The sequence below is a fragment of the Zonotrichia leucophrys genome, chromosome 23, assembly GCF_028769735.1.
Source record: "Zonotrichia leucophrys gambelii isolate GWCS_2022_RI chromosome 23, RI_Zleu_2.0, whole genome shotgun sequence".
Classification (NCBI taxonomy): domain Eukaryota; kingdom Metazoa; phylum Chordata; class Aves; order Passeriformes; family Passerellidae; genus Zonotrichia; species Zonotrichia leucophrys.
Window position 1 is genome coordinate 7,316,155 of NC_088192.1, and position 17,255 is coordinate 7,333,409.

The following is a 17,255-nucleotide window of genomic DNA, read 5'->3' on the forward strand; positions in this document are numbered from 1 at the left end:
AGAAATGGATACACAAAAAGGGCCAGAGAGAGAGAGAGAAAGAGAGCAGGGAGTTAAGGAGAGCAGGAGGTCAGAAGGCATCAAGGTAAAACATCAGGTTCTTATCATATATCATATCTCCAGTAACACATGCAACAGTGGGGCCGGACCCCGGAAAAGCTCTGTGCTGTACCCAGTGCATTCACTGACACAGCCTTCCTGGTACATTAATAACCCACTCTCCTAAATTCTAAGGAAGTAATATGAAAACTCTGTGCACCTAGAGGAAGAACCACCACTATGCACTTTTTGCTCAGTTTGGAATAATTTCAGTGTATCACTCAGTGTATCAAGAGGGGACTTGTACACATCCAAAACTTCCATGGGCAACAAAACTCACTAAAACCATCCTGATTCCGCTTTTAACTCCTTCAAACTGTTGCCTCACTTTCTAACAAGATTCCGTGGGCAACCAAAAATACTACAATTTGTGCTTAAAATGTGAGGCCTGAAGCCTGTGAGTTATTTGGTATGATTAATTTTTTTATACCCCAGAGGCTTTCACTTTGACTGACCTCCTCTCAGGGCATAGCTCAATGGTAGGATAAGAGCAGGAGCTGCTTTATGAAGGAACAAACAGATGCTTTTTTAAAGTATAACTTCAAGAAATTACTCTTCCCCCATTTCTCATGGTATTTTTCAGTTCTCTGCTTCTTTATGTTGTAGACAGGTTAGCTGTAAGATTTCTACTTATTAGAATTTCCAGCCTCTTGTGTTTGTCTTAAGTTGATGGGATATTGCTTACCAAAATGCATTTAATACAAATGAGGGAGAGCAACCAGCACTGAGATGGGTAGGTCAGACTGTGCTCACAGGGAAAGGCTATTTCTGAACCAAACCCTTCCACATGTTTGTCCAAACATGGAGAAACTTGGAGACCTCAAGGCAGTGTGCAGCTTCCTCCTGAGGGGCAGCTCCCATCTCTGCTCTGGGACAGGGACAGCAGCCAGGGCACGGCTGGGGCTGGGCCAGGGCAGCTCAGGCTGAGATCAGGGCAAGGCTCTTCCCCCAGAGGGTGCTGGCACTGCCCAGGGAATGGGCACGGCCCCGAGGCTGCCACAGCTCCAGGGATGCCCAGGCTGGGCTTGCTGGGGGCTCTGGGCAGAGCCAGGGGCTGGACTGGTTGATCCCTGCAGGTCCCTTCCCATTCAGGATATTCTATGATATCATACCCAGATCCCACCCTCGTTTCCTAATGCAAGACTCTACATTGCAATATTCCACAAAACAAAACATGAATGGGCTGTCAGCTGTGTAGAGCCGTGTCTTGTTTGTTTAAAACTTGAATTTATATACTGCCAATATGCTGACCTTCCCTTAATTATAGATGCTAAACCTTGCAAATTATTCATGGGACCTTGAGAAGACACAGCTCATCTTCTGGGGTTTAATGGAACACGCCTTAGGAGTGAGATTTCCTTATGTAAGAGCTGGAGCACTACCCAGCCAACAGAAGAATCACAGATAAAACAAAGAAGACTAAGCAGCTACACAAACACTGATGTATTTAAAAGGCAAAAATCTGTATACAGTCAAAACAACCTCCCAGTTCCCTTTCACAGACAGATAAAATAATTTGCATTTGGAAGCATCTTGTATGACAGATGCAAAAAGGAAGGGAGAGCTGGAATGGAGCCTGTGCTGTGTGTATTCTCATCGCCACTCAGAGCCAAGTGCAGCAGCAAACATGCAAGCTGGAAAGACAGAACGAAATCCTGATAAGATCAACTGATCAGAAACACTTATTGCCTTGCCTTCCTATTCCACTTATTATTATCAAGAAGATAAACTAATGGAAAGGTATTAATTTCTAAATAAAGTTATCTATGTAAAACTGCCCCATAGGAATTTCAGCATCTGTTACAAATTCTGATCTTATCAAGATTTGTTTAAAATTGCAAATGCCAAAGCATACCTATTTAGGGCTCAGATTTGCAGAGCTCCAAGCTCACCTTGAGACCCAGGAAACCTGAGAGGTGCCTGGACTGCCAACTACTCATTTCCAGGGACATAGCCCCAAACCACTGAGGCCTAAATCAAGCACAAAGCAGTCAAACACAGAGTAAATTAAATACAGGACAGGATGCAATGCCCCAGAAGAAACAAACTGACCCAGACATGAATGCAACTTATGCACCACCCTTCAAATACAAATCTTTGTGCCTCTGAAGATACGGCTGAAGCATTGCAATGAAGTGACGCACAATAATTCAGACTGGGGATAAATTAATAACAGGCTCAATTTCATGTTTGACACCAGTGGCCAAAAGGATTTCTTTTTCTCAAAAAGTGGTTTTGTATAAATTTGTTTACTTGCATTTCTTCAAGACTGCTGTTTTGGATCAGTATCTATTTGTGTGACTCAGCTGCCCTGTGTTGTCAGAGTGGATGTTTTTTTTTCATGCTGCTGCCTCTTTATGTTGAATATTCCATTATTCCCATCCCAAATCAGACTACTATCCTGCAGAAAACTTAAGAAGTGCTAAAACTATGTCAACTGCCAGTTAATATTAAATAAAAATTGCTAAAACCATGAATTTCTGGAGCACAGTAACTACCTACAACCACCACATGAAAGGCTAGGAATCCCAGCTGGTTAATACTTCCCAGTCCTGTTCTTTTCCAGCATGGCAATGGAATTGTTGACGCTGTTATTAGGTTATCCCCAAACAAGGATCCACAGAAGCTCACAGGCTGGGAGTGACTGTCTAGGAATGCACAAGGAGATGATGTTGCTTTGCAGCAAACCACACTCACCAGAGAGCGCTCCCAGATCAACTGATGCTCAATCTCACAGCTGGCAAAGCACTTGGGTAAAAAGTATTATGAAGCAGAAAACAAGAGATCCTTATTTTACAGTACCTGCCACTGCCTTACCAAACTGCTTTGCCTTAAGGTAAAAGTTAAAAATATTCAGAAGCTGTTCAAAACAACCTGGCATTGAAAAGGATGGACATTACCTATGGATTTGTGGTTTTCAGTGGATTTTCTCATTGCCATTGACCTGATCACAACATCCTGACCAGCCTACTCAGATGACAGACAGATAAAAGAGATTTTGACCAAAAGTTAAAGTAATGCTAGAAAACACACTGTGCGCCCAAACCTTCAAAAGACTAAACTCTGTCATGAACAAGAATCCAATATATTACACAACACACAGCAATTACCTCCAATTATTGTATCAAAGTCTGGGCAACATGAAACAACCTCAAGATGAACACCTAAATTATCAAAATGAGGTTGTTAGGCAATATGATTCCTCTGCCCACCCCCACTGGTCTCCTTCCCATCTCTTTTGTGGGACAGGTACTGTCACATGAAGGGCTCTTTATTCCAAAATCCGTCTGCAGAGAACAGAGCAGTGGCATTGCAAGAGCTGCCTTAGTGCAGCAGCAACAAGTGAAGAGAGGGGATAAAGTCAGTGTTTATAAACGCCATCAATTTTGTGCTGCTCATTCCACTTCCCTCATTCCATAAATGAGGCGTCTTAGGTTGCAAGGTGTGGCTGGGCTGTGTGTTCTGTGCCCACCTGTCAGAGCTGGGGCAGTTCTCTGCTGCCCTTGGGGCAGTTTTCTTGATCTCTCCCACAGCCAATCCTCCCTCCAGGAGATCTCTGCTCTCCATGGCCACTGAGTGTCCCTGCAGGGCTGATCCAATTCCAGCATCCCATGGGCAGATGCTGCGCCCAGGGCAGGAGCCAAGCATTCCTACCTGGATCCAATCTGAGCCTGGCACAGCACAGCAGCCTTTGCCCCCTGCATTGCCAGAGGAGCAGCTTTCTGCTGCCCTGCATGGCCAGAGGGAGCCCAGGCCCATCTGCAGCAGCCCTGGAGCTGCAGAGGAAAACTCCCCCCTTGTGCAGGATCCCTGCTGCAGCAGAGCCACAGCTGGCACTGCAGGAGGGCTGAGCCCCCATGGGATGGGGCTGTGCCACAGCCTGAGCCACAGCGTGCCAGGGCCTGCTCGCACTCTGGCATAATTGTTTTGTATTACTGCATTTTTACTTTTATCTTTATTTTTTTAATATATAGTTTTTCTCTGTTAAAGAACTGTTATTCCTACTCCCAAATCTTTGCCTGAGAGCCTCTTAATTTCAAAATTAGAATAATTCAGGGGGAGGGGTGATTTACATTTTTCATTTCAAGGGATACTCCTGCCTTCCTTAACAGACACCTGTCTGTTCAAACCAAGACATGAAGTTACAGCTCTGCTTTGATGCCACACTCATCTCAGGAGCTGCATTATGAGCAGCCAGATCTGCCCTCCTGTAATCTTGAAAAACTTGGGACTTAAAATTGACTCTTGACACAACCTCAAAACACAACCTGAGCTTCAACCAGAAAAAATCCACCAGAAGCTCGCGTTGTATCACTGAGCTGAGGAACAGTGGTTCATTAGGAATGTGGTTTCTTCACTTACAAAACCCAAAAGGAGCATTTTTGTCTCCAGATTAACACACCAGGTGGGACAGAGGTTCTTGTAGCTGTGCAGAACCTGCCTCACTTGTGCTCTCAAAACAACTTCCTGCAACTGGTTTTTCCTACCACACAGTCTCCAAAGCGAAGAGGCAGAAGGTGCTAGAGTGACATTAAGCATTTGGTAGAGGATTCCTGCAAACAAAGCCTGTCTTAAACCAAGCTGGATTTAATCCTCAACTGAATTATTCTGAATCAGTTTGAGACCTTAGAGCTGCAGCCTTGTGTACTCCCTCTCCCCAGCCCACACCCAAGAGTGTCTAACAGACCCTACACTCTGAATGCCATCAGCAATGACTCTGTCTGATGGCTCCTGCTTTGAGAAAGGAATACTGAAGGTTAGTTCAAGAAGTCATTAACACAGATCATATATAGCTTTTTTTGGTTAATAAGCAGTGGAAAGAAAAATCTGATTTGCAATAACATTTATTAATGGATAAATGTACATATTTACAACGAAAAATCTGAGAAAAAATACAAAACCAAAAAAGTGTTCCAAAAGAGCATTTTAGGTAAAAAAAGAAAGTGTTTCTAGTCCCCACAGGACTAGTCTAACAAGACTGTCTACCATTGTTAAAAGATCCCAAAGGGCCCAAACCAAGGCCTGTCTTTCTCTCCAGTCCCACAAACCACAACAGATGCAAACAGAGACACAAGAGGAACCAACTCTGTCAGGTTCTCCAGCATCACCCACCAATAACTACAGACCAATGAGCTTCTGCATGAATCCATAATGCTTTCTTGGGCTGAATTTATCCAGAAAGCTTCTTCCCTCATCCCATAGGTCAGAACAAGCACCATCAACTCATGGCAAGGAAAAAAGAAAATGCAATAAACCAGTGAAACAATTCTCAGAGTGATAAATTACTAACACTGATGTGAAGTGAAAGACTTTGCCCATAACCATTGGGATCTGGGCTTGATGATCCTCGTGGCTCCCTTCCAACTCAGGGTATTTCATGATTCTATGATAACCTTCCCAGGAGCTGGTGGTACAGCCAAGCCTCATTCCTCCCAACACAAACTACTTCCCTTTGTGCTGAGGAAATCATCCTCTACTGATTATTTCAGAATAGGAGTGAGATATGGAATACCTACTCTTTAGAGTCATCACTAGTTACTGGAAAAGCCACAAGAAAGGGGAGCCAGTCTTGGCTGAACACTGCCCTGACTGAGCTGCCCATGGAGAGTCCTCAGCTCACCTTCCATCACTCCCCAAGCGAGGCAGAAGGTGGGAGGAGGTGCAGGCAACATCCTTCTTTATCTGCTCCCTTTCAGCAGTCAAAAAAGAAAAGGGATATTGTTTTAGAGCAACAAAGACCTCGAGTATCATCACACACAGAGCCCCACACCCAGCAGAGCCTCAGAGCTGAATCTGAGTTCCAAGCAATTGGCTCTGGCACATCTGCTGCTTCAGAATACTGGTTTCCACTTTCTCCTAAAGCAAGAAAGCACAAGAAACTTCTGTGTGTTTTAGGTGGTGTCCAAAAGAGGTGGAAGCCGGGTAAGGAGATTCAGGAAGTGGCTATGAAGCCAACCGTCAATATCACAATGGGAATCACTGAACCCTCCACAGCTCCCAGTGGGATCCCACACACATCAAAGAGCATCAAAGAGCTGAGTGACCACACCACAAAACACTGGACAAAACTTCTGGCAGACTTATCCTGCTTGTGTCACCAGTGTGCCAGTCACCAGAATGACATTTTCTGCAGCAGGTCACCTTGAAAAACCAGGATTTCTCCTGCCAACCTGGATGAGGTTACATGCTGCAGACACTTACAGCTTCCTTGCAGGAGGGATAACTCAGCTCTCCATCACCCACAGCCTGGCACTGCATCAGCCTGGCTGAACAGAGTGTGTGAATCCCCATGTCAACGGGTGCCAGTGTCGGGGCAGGCAGGCAGGAGTTGCTGATGTTCCCAGCAAGTTTGTTCCTGAGGAAAATAGGAATGAAGTTCATGTATTGGTTCTTTTATAGATCCCCTGAGATCTCAGCCGTTAAACAGCACTAGAGCCAATCAGCTCTCCCTGTGCACAGGGATGACAGCAGGACTCACAAAATCCTCCTCTCGGTGCTGCATCCTGTGCTGACATCATGGGAAAAGGGGGAAACCAGAGCACCAAGGTGTAAAAATATGGAATGTGCACAAACGGGATACAGAATGTGCAGGAATGAGACCTTACGTGGATTGCCATGGACTGTCACTCCCTTTGCATCACAAGCAAACAGGGAAAAAAGCAGAAGAGCGCCTGGGAAGGGGTCTGTAGCCCAGTGGGCACATCCCTGGGGCACTGGACAGATGAGGTTTCTGTTCCTGCTAAGTTCCAGGCCTCCTCTCTCAGGAGGGATCAGATCTACCTGGATGAATATGGATAACTGGCCTCTAAACCGCCAGAAATACAGAAAGCATTTGTTCAGTTTCTTTTACTCTGCAGTGATAATTGGTATATAAATTGCAAAAATGTTCCTGAGCATTCTCAGAGTGTAAAGTTTCCAAGGTTTTTTGCTGATGACAACCAGCCTTATCTAAAGATCTAAAGAGAGAGAAAGAGACCACTTGAATTAAAGAGTCAAAGAATTGAGTAGAGGTGACACAGCCTATCTCTTACCCCACTAGGATGAGACACCCTGAGCACTCTGGCCTAAGGTTGCTCTGGACAATTAAAGTTTTAGAATTCAGGTCCTTTGAAAATGGGTGACAGAGCTATAGAAACCATGGCTTTGCCAAAGGCACCAGTGTGGCTTCCAAGTTCTTGTCACTGGGTCAGAAATGCAGGAAACTCAGCAGTGCTCACTGCAGCATCCCAGGCAGCGATCCCGAGCAATGGCTTTGGGAAGGAAGCACCTGTGTTCAAACTCCAGGAAATATGGACAGAAAATGGACAGAGAGATCCAAACAACTCCTGTTTCTTCCCTCATCACACCAGGCTGGGGAGAACAAACAATCCCTGTTCTTCATCACAACAGTTACCACTTTGGGAAGGAGATGCAGGAAGGGAATGCCAACCACAAGTAACCCTTGACTTCTTCCAGCCTGCATTTTCTGCACAGCACATGGCATCCCAGCATCCTCCCTCACCTCTCCTCTCCAGGGCCCGCCTCCATCTTCCTAAACTCCACATCAGATCTGCTGGAGTGCAAGTGCTGCTCTCCTTGGAGCATTCCTAGGGATGCTCCAAGGATTCAGGGACACAGCCTGCCAGCACCCTCCTTCACACCAGACTACACGTGGACAACAAGCCTCAGACTTCTACACTTCCTAGTGCCAAAGGAGGAAGACTGTGTATTAAAGGCAGTGTTTTAAAAAGGGAGGAATATTTTCCAATGAAAAATCAGCATCCTCACAAAACAAAGTCCTAAAGGCACAAACTGGTGAACTAATCGGAGCAGGTTACAAGAGGAATTGGAAGGATTCCTGTGGGATTAAAACAAAGGATTTCACTAGCAACCTAAGTTTCTGAGACAGCATTTAGAACCTCAACCTGTACCTCAAGAGCAAGAGGTGGCTCGAATGGCCCATGATACCCCACGGACCCTCAGAGCAGACAGCACATGCCATGTTTACCTTATTCCTTCCAGTTTATCTGCTAGCTTCCTAAATAATACTGTTCACACAGATACAGATCTAGAAAGGGTTATAAATACAGGTATTTATATATATTCACACATTTTAGTCCATGTAGTAAAGGCCTGCTCCTTTCTGTTCCATGCTGCTGGAGCAGCTGCCACCACTGGTGACACTGGGGGTGTTCTCCAAGTGACTGTGTCCAGTCCAGTCCTCCAGGGGACACAGGAGAACACAGATTAGTGCTGAAAGGAGAAATGGGGGGGCTCAGCTCCGCCCCATTGTTACTATTTACAGAAAAGAAACCCCTTAGACACGAAGTCCCACCTTCCCTCCAATTCACAAACCAGCTCTGCTCAGTCTAGCTGGGCTGGAGCCTGCACAGTTCAGGCAGGATAACTTGGATAAATGGGAGCATCCTCCAGACACATTTTAGGCAATAAACAACGAGCGGCATGCAACAGTTTGGTTAAAGAAGTCAAAAACAATCGAGGGCTTTAACATTAGAAGTGTGTCCTGATGTGGCCAAGCCAACTTGCCAGCAGAGGGAATGTTCAAACAACAGGTAACTCCATCTCTGTGACCTAAGCAAACATGCATCAGTTAGTTCTACACAAATTAAATAAAACATTCCAAGTGCACAAAGTCCTTCAGATTAAAAAAAAAAAAATTAATCTATGTTTACAATAAATATCTCATTGCAATGAGTTTTCTCCTGTAACACTATGTATTTTCTTGGATGTGAGAACAGCGGTGGAGAGGAAAGCTGGGATACTTTGTCACAGGCTTCCGCCACTAGAAAATGAAAGGCAGACCCTGTCCCTAATTTATTACCAAGAGCGGCAGTGAGAACCAGTACTTTTTATTTAAGTGCCAATCTGAGTTTCCTAGAAATTTAGTGTTTATGGATTAGATTATAATGTTCTTCCTAGAGAGTCAACCTCTTGTTGCCCACAGAGGCTGTGGATTCCCATGCCTGGAATTGTTCAAGGCCAGGTTGGATGGGACTTGGAACAACCTGGTCCAGAGGAAGGTTCCCTGACCACAGCAGAGGGGGAACAAGATGACCTTTATGGGCCCTTCCAACCCCAAACCATTCCAGGATTCTGTGACTCAGCAGATTCCTGTAAAGCATATTTTAGATCAGTGTCAAATGTTCTTCAGCTTGTGAATATCTTACATTTAAAACAACAAGCTTAAAAGCAATTCTCCAGCAATTCCTATGGGAAGTCTTCAGGGGCTTGGGAAACCAGACTCTCCTCTCAGGGTTTCCTCCACCCATCTGCTCTCCCACAGCAGATGGGAACACAATTCAAAGAATTTGCTTTTGCACCACCGGAAACTTCAGAATGGACCTGGCAATCCAGGAGCACTCCTGCTAGGTCCCATCACAGCCACACAAGGACACACAGCAGGATTAACACGACAGTCACGGGTGTCCCTCCCAGGACAGCCAACTACGGAGATCAGAAACCAGGACAAAGAAGATGCAGCAGAGACTACAGCCCAGAAATTCAGGAGCTTTGGTCTTGAGGTTTCAATATGACCCTGTTGCCACTCAGAGAAAGAGCAGCCACCAAACAGTCAGTGCTATAACCAGGAGGAAGGACATCATAAAGGGAATACGTGGAGAAGGAAAAACGCTAGAGTACAGCTGACACTTTTTGAGTGATTTCTGCTCTTCAGGGATTGCAATAGAAACCTTTGGAAGAGTTGCTTCACTTGCTGGCCGGGGAAAGGCTGTCTCAGTAGGTATCTCCTGCTCTTTTAGTTTGTCTTCATCCTGTACTAACAGAGGCCGTTCCCGTGTCTGCTTTCGTGGTAGAAGATCAAGAAAGACAGAGAGAGATGAACAAAAATGACAGATGGAAAGTGCCCAAAATGACACTTGGAGATGTGCAAAGCATTAGGGCAACTCTTCTCAACATAAAATAAACTGCCCTGGGGAGCAGAGCTGCTGGTGGCTTGTGTCACACCAGCCCCGGAGCTATAGAACCATGTTCTCTCTGCAGAGCTCATCAACATTTGCACCAGGATCATGGGTGTTTGATGCCTGCCCTCCCAGAAAAGTGGATGCCCAAAATCTTCCAGAGTGTTTTGAAACTGGAATGGTGAGAAAAACATTTGAAGCATTTGAAACAGGAATGGTGCAGTACAAAATGTGGTCTCTGACAACTTCCTAATCTACAGTGCCCTTGAAACCCAGTGTTTGGAAAATCCCATGGAACAGCCAGACTGAAAAGCAGATACAAAATGCTTTTCCAAAGTTCTGACCAGAGTATCAAAATTTCAGCTGGTTTGAAAATTCTATTGAACAAGTGAAAAACTGTAAATCTTAAAAATCCCACGCATGGAACGGGCAGGGTGGCAGTAGGAGCAGAGCATACTCCTGGAATTTTGCTCTGTGTTTTAGCATATTTGTTTCTGGAGGTTAAAGAATGATAAAAACCCAGAATGAGTAAATCAGCAAATAGGACCATGCAAGGGCTTCAGCACTTCTGCTGAAGAAAGGAAAGACTGTGGGAATGTTGCTGTTCAGTAAGTCTACATCCCTTTAGTTTGCCAGCCCTGGTCAAACCCAAGTGTGCTTAGGACAGGAAAAACTTGGCTCTAAGCTCCCTCAGCTGAGCCAACCTCCGCTGGTCAGTGCGGTATTTTGGGACTGGTTCTTTGCACACCCCTAAGTGGTGAGAATTCGGGAGAAAGTAGCTGGGAGACTGGGCAGCAAAATAAAATATAAGATGCAAGAGTAACATGATCATTAAAACAACAACAACAAAACGAAACAAAACAAAAACAAACCCAAAAAACCAAAACAAATAAAAAAAACAAAACAGAAAGAAAGACAACATAAAAAGAACAGGGAACAGTTAAATTTTCAGAATTGCTTTTGTCCCCGAATACACGGTTATATTGGTCATGCAGCTTTTTCAAACCAGCCATGCACCAAAATAAGCAAAAATTGAAAGCTGCAAAAGCTGCAGCAGTGCCAAAGTCCTCTGGGTGTGAGTTATGAAACTACTTCATGTAGCCAAAAAAAAAAAATGTTATCCAGCAGCTGCTGTTGAGTTTTTGCTCGGTGCCATTGCAATAGCAAGTCTGGTTCAGAAGCACAGATCAGAGCAGCAGCTTTACCTCAAGCCCACCAACCTGTCTCTCAGAAGATGGGACAGTGACTTTCTTGACCTGGACACACAAAGCGTGTTAAGGTTCAGTTGTCTCATAACAAAACATACAGGAATAGCAGAGAAGTGGCCCCTGGCAAAAAACCCTTCAGCCACTAAGGCAGGGTGAAAGCACCATCATGAACAGGAGCAATGGCTTTGCATCATGATTTACGATCCTTAATTACCATCTGATTTATGATCCTTCAACACATGCAGGTGAGGGAAAACTTTCTCCCCAGTCAGTGCCTGGAGAAGATGCATTTCTGGAGGTTCATATCAGGACATAGTAACCTCAGAGTGAGATCATTTCAAAGAGGACCAGATTAAGAAGGAACTTCCAGAAATGCAAATCTAGGGCTGACACCAATTCTGCAGTGCTGCAGACCCACTGCCGCCCTAGGTGGGACAAGCCCACACCATCCAGTTATGGTAACCAGCAGCCCTCCATGGTCCCAGTGGGGTCACCTTGCAAGAAATTCTTCATAAAAACCAAGGACAACATTCTTGAACTGCAGTTGTAGAGCTTGAGGGCCTCAGCTCTGTCCTACCCAGTGGGCACTGAGGAGAGCTCTGCTGCCCACCCTCCTGAGGAGTCTACGCCGAGGCTCAGCCACAGAGGGTAAAGCCTATCCGTGTGCTGAACAGGGCAATCCCTATGACTGGCTGCCCACAAAAGCAGTAGCTGCCCCTGGATCCCTGAAGTGTCCCAGGTCAGGCTGGATGGGGCTTGGAGGAACCTGGGACAAGCAGGACGTGCCCCTGCCCATAGCAGGGGTGGGACTGGAGGGGCTTTAAGTTCCCTTCCAATCGAAACCATTCTGAGATTCTGTAGCAACCAACCCTGAGTAAGTTCACTTTGGAGGCCTCATTTTGCTAGTAGGCAAAAAGCCCTTTAGCTGTCCTGGCTTTACTCCGAGCTTTGAGGAGCCTGAAGTAAACTTCGTGTTAAACTCCTTGTACATGTTACAATTACCCTCCATCTACTGAAAGATTATTTCCTGATTAATAAGTATCTGCCTTGTTTGAACATGAAATACTAGTTCATCTGCAGGGTTGTGGGAAGGAAGGGGAAAAACTGGGCTTTCAACCAAGAGAGTCTTCAATTACCACCATTTGCAGTCAGGATGCAATTTTTCTGTTGCAATAAAAAATTGCATTTACCACATAAAAGACTGATTGCCACAGGCACCTAACTACAGTTTTACTCACAGACTCCAAATACGAGCCAGTTGCCACCAGTATGACACAGAGGTGTCTGTTAGCCAAGAAGAAACCAGCTGGTGACTGGTTTTTCCTTGAAAAGTTACCTTTTAAAGGAAATTAGCAGAGAAACTGTGAGTCTATGTCGTTACTAACACACAGTTCCTGGAAGAAGGGAGATTCTCATCGTGTTTGAACAGCCCTGCTGTGGCCACCCGAGGAGTCTTCTGAAACCCTCCACAGCAGATCAGCACCTGGAGTTCCTAATGCAAGTCTAAACCCAATGACATACCAGATTAACTGGAGAATAAAGTGATTTTGGAAAAATCATCCCATCCCAGTGCTTCTCCGCTGGGTTATCTGCAATGTTATGTCTGAAGTAATAATAGGTCTTTGCATATTGGGTTTGTCAGGGTTTTTTCCACATTTTGGAGAGATCCAGGAATGACCCAGTCCCCAAACCAGCCATGGGACAAGTGCTCTCTAGCATCTGACATTGACAGCAACACTACGAAAAGTAGCATCAATACCAGCTAAGGAATTCTTACATCCTCCTCTACCAAAAAAATCACATTTTTATAATACTACGACTAAAGCTTCGATTCTCTCAGAGAACATTCTACATGTTACAAGCCAAAACTAACGATTAAAACTGAAAACAAGCAGAAGCCAAGGGGAGCTGAGCCCCAGAGTGCAGTGCTGCCCCTGGAGCAGCCGTGCCAGGTACTCACTCCGTCCGCTCCCGTGGGGATCTGCCCGTTGACGTTGAGGCTGCGGAACGGGGAGTGGGTGGACAAACGTTTGTCCCACTCGCTCGGCCGAGGCTCGGGCACGGACTCCATGAAGTTCTTCTTCAGCTCACTGATGTTGGCATGGTGCTTCTTTATTTCCTCCTGGGTCTTATCTAGATCCTATCAGCAAAAGGACAGGATAAGTGAAGGGACACGGAGAGATCTGGGACTGCCTAAGCTGTGCTTAGCAAAGCTGCACTCAGCAGATCTACTGACAACTTCCCAAACTGTGCTCACGCTGCAAACACACAAAGGGAGCATCCTCTCTCCTCCTCTTTTTTTAATTAGGATAAACTGCAACCCCAGAACAGGGTCTTGTCCAGCAGCGGGACTTGCCAGTGGTTCACCTCAAGTGACACCAAAACCAGGTGACAGCTGAGCTGGAATATAATGGATTTTCCCCAAACAGGATTTTTTAAAGTTGCCAAACTATGTTTCTTTGGGTTGTTTAATTTAACCTCTTTAAATTTTGTGGGTTTGCTTTCTTTACCCTCTGCTAGCCTGAGTATTTCCAGTTATTAATACAATTGATGATAAAGAAAATGTTTTCTCAATTTTATTTACTTGCTTCCTATCTGTTTCACTTTTTTCCTAGCAGAAATCATCTTTGTTCCCAGAATATCCCATTACCATTTTTCCACTCCCTCTCATCTCATCCCTCCAGGAGCCATCACAGGCAGTTTTAGACTTCAGAAACAAAGATGAGATAATTTTTTGGGGAAAAAAATCAACCTGAAAATTTGTTTTATGCTGGATCAATCAAGAAACTCCTGCTAAAATTTTTCATCTGCAGAAAGTCAGATTTTTACTGTGTGATGCCAGTTTACAGCATAAACACACATACTTCAAGGCAAGTCAACTTGTTAAAAATAGTTCTTCCTTGCAAGCAAACCAGAGGCTATAGAAAAGAAAGCTTTCACAGAGAGCAAACAACTTTTCAGGACGGGGCCAAAAAGCAGCAAGAAAAGGGGAAATCAAGGTCAGTAAAAGCATCACCTGGAAATTCCACTCTTTTTGTGCTTTTAGGTGTTACGCAGCCCATCGATTTTAGAAGATGGGACAACAAATGCATCCCTAAAGGAGGGCCCTCCCAAAAATCTCCATTCCTGCAGCTCACTGAGGACACACCACCCTCCCTCCCCACAGGGCTAAACCCCAAATGCCTCTTTAACAGTATTTACTTTTTTTGGCACAGTTCTGGAGGGAAAATAACAAATTTTGGCTTCTACCCTGGATGAAAGTATAAGGCAAGTGCCTGTTAGGTAGGGAAAAAAAATAGAAATGAGTCTGCTGTGGACTCCGGGGCAAATCCCTGCCTGGTTCAAGAAGCCTACAGCTGCTCCTGGCTCAGAGAAGAGAGAAGGACCACCTTGGCTTTCCAGCACTGCGCAGGAGCAGGGCCTGGGAGGGCTGGCAGAGGAGCCAAAGCCACGAGGAGCTACGTGGAGCCGGCTCTGGGAAGCACCTTGAGGAACCAGCTTGCTCAGTGTCACCCTTTCCCTCCTGTCTCGCCCTTTCTGCAGGAAGCTGGTGCATGGGGAGCTTTAAAGGGCTTTCAGTAAAATCACCAGGCAGCTTCAGGAAGGTGAGGTCTGACAGGAAAATATCTGATCTGCCAAGTGCATGGATTAAAAAAATAAAGGGAATAAAGGGGGTGAGCTGCTGGGTCAGCCTGATTGTAGGGGAGGGCTGGAGCACCTGCAACAGAATTGTGGGAAGGGGAGTGGAGACGGAAAGGGTTGGGAGTCAAGTATTGCACTGATGGGAAAAAAGAGGTTAGAAGCAATGACAAAGCTCTCTTTGGGGTTGGGAAACTGGAGCTGTTTGAATTGGGTGAAAAAGCAACAGGCGTGGTCTTCAGAGCGCTCCAGTGGCAGCTGAACTCTGCCTATCATGTGCAGACCCTTCACTTGTAACTCAAAGCTCAATGTTGTAGCAGTAAAAAAAAAAAAAAAACAAAGAAAAATCAAAAACAAACAAACAAAAAACCCCCCAACAACCCCAAAAAACAACAAACCCCAAGAAACCCCCACAGAAGCTGCAATACTTTGAACATTCTGATGAGAAGGCAGTTAGTACCCTCCACTTTCAAGAGATATCACCAGGGAAACCCTATGAGCTGCTGGTGCTGCAGGTTTGAGTAGAAACATGTAACACAGGACCAGAGTATCAGAAGCCACAAAACATCTTCCATAACAGAGTGTATTAAAGAAAATAAAATATATGATTGGCATGGTCTGTTCTGAGACTGAGCTTAGATAAAAACAAGTGGAAAGGGCTCCCAAATCCAAAGGAAAGAGCAGCAATGTGGAAGAATAACCCACCCGTGACCACTGAGCCTGTCTATCAGATCCAGAGGGACCTGGCCCTGAGCCAGGATGGGGCCCAGGGGTGATGAGGCGCTGCAAGGCCAAAATGGCTGGGAAGAGGATGGAAAAGCTGCAAACACCACTGCAGCATCCAAAAAGATCCCTCCTGCCTGAAGCAACACGGACATTGTGGTGGCCTGGACATCATAGAGATGACAATTTCACAGAATCCTCTAATGTTTTGGGATGGAAGGGAACTTAAAGCCCATCCCAGTCTCCCCCTGCCCTGGGCAGGGACATCTTCCACTACCCCAGCTTGCTCCACACCCCATCCAACCTGGCCTTGGGACACCTCCAGGGATCCAAGGGCAACCACAGCTGCTCTGGGCAATCTGCCCCAACTTCACCAGCAGCTTATCCTGAATTTTATATTTTCACAGGCTTTTCCCCCAGGAAAAGAATTTGTTTCAAGCAGTGAAAAACTGGTCAATGAGCCCAGCACTACAATCCACGACTCCTTGAGCAGCCAGCGGGTCCCAGAGCAGATCTGAGCACTGCCAATCATATATTTTGGGGAGGTATGAGAGAATGAAAGTCAGAAGAGGAAGAAGGAAGAAGGCCTGCACATCATCATGTTTACTGTCACCATGCAGAAGCATAATTAAAAAATCAACCAAATCAAAAGTTCTTTCATGCAAGAGCATGCAAAAACAAGGGCAGCAGCAAAAGAGGAAGAAGTTCAGCGCAGATGCAGAAGGTTTAGCAAATGCAACTCAAAAAAAGCTTCAAGTTCATACAAACCTCCAACATTAAATTGCTATGCCTGATATAAATGTTTTCACCATCTAGCCTCTTTGATCTCTTCTGTGAAAATGAAAGAAAAGGGGGAAACAAAACAAAACAAAAAAAGCACAAAAAATTAAAACGTTGGTCTTGTGGGATTGATAAATCGGCAAATTAAAAAGTTAATCAGCGTTGGGAGTGCAGCGCTGTGGCAGCATGGGGTGGGAATTCCCGCTGGGAATGGGGGTCTGGCTCATGGAGAATGGGAGATGTGATGAGTCCTTTAAAGAGACAGCTCCCAGGGGCCTTGGCTCTGGCCACAGACACAATTCCTGGATTTCTGTGGAAGCCTGGCTCAGTCACCTCACCAGCTCCTGAGGGATGCAGGCTCACCCTGAGCTCGGGGCTGCACTGCCTGGGAGGACTTCAACGTGCACAGCAACTGCCCCTCAACCACTGCCCCACCTTGGATGTTTCCCTATTACTTAATCAATACCAAGAGGCTTTCTCTTGATTTTTGTTTTGCATTTCCTGCAATGCAGGCTACATTTAGTTTCTAACTGAATTTGTTACTGAGAAGAAATTTCATAAATCAAAACACGTGTATTTCTTTTGAACATTCAACATGCATAATTTCAGCAATGAGATTATCTATGGGACAAAAATTAATTTTCAAATCAAGTATTTGACAGTTTAAAGAAAACCAACACCCCAACCCAAAGCCCATGAAGAAACTGGAGCACTGTCTTTTTAAACAAGTTACATATGCATGAATGATATGTCAAATTTGGTGAAAGGGTAAAATGGCTAACCTTCCTCATTCTTATCAGCTCTTCCTCTTTTTCTGCAGGCTGCTGCTGTTGGGCAGTGATAAAAAAAAAAAAAAAAAGAGTTGTTGGTTCATTTAACTACGTTGAAC

General features: G+C 45.2%; 1 protein-coding gene across 32 annotated transcripts in view; it reads right to left on the minus strand.

Moving 5' to 3' along the window:
- The window catches only part of EPB41 (erythrocyte membrane protein band 4.1), a 95,348-nt gene that overhangs the window by 10,363 nt on the left and 67,730 nt on the right, over positions 1 to 17,255 (minus strand). For 8 of the 32 annotated variants that reach the window (XM_064731364.1, XM_064731363.1, XM_064731360.1 and 5 more), the window contains 3 exons: positions 17,149 to 17,193; positions 16,355 to 16,417; positions 13,185 to 13,364 (listed from right to left, as the gene is read on the minus strand). In XM_064731364.1, coding sequence (XP_064587434.1) covers positions 13,185 to 13,364; positions 16,355 to 16,417; positions 17,149 to 17,193 — 288 coding nt within the window. Of the gene's footprint in view, position 1; positions 2,071 to 4,927; positions 10,804 to 11,221; positions 11,273 to 13,184; positions 13,365 to 16,354; positions 16,418 to 17,148; positions 17,194 to 17,255 lie in introns of those variants that run through there. The other 24 variants (XM_064731375.1, XM_064731369.1, XM_064731356.1 and 21 more) reach the window with 16 other exon arrangements.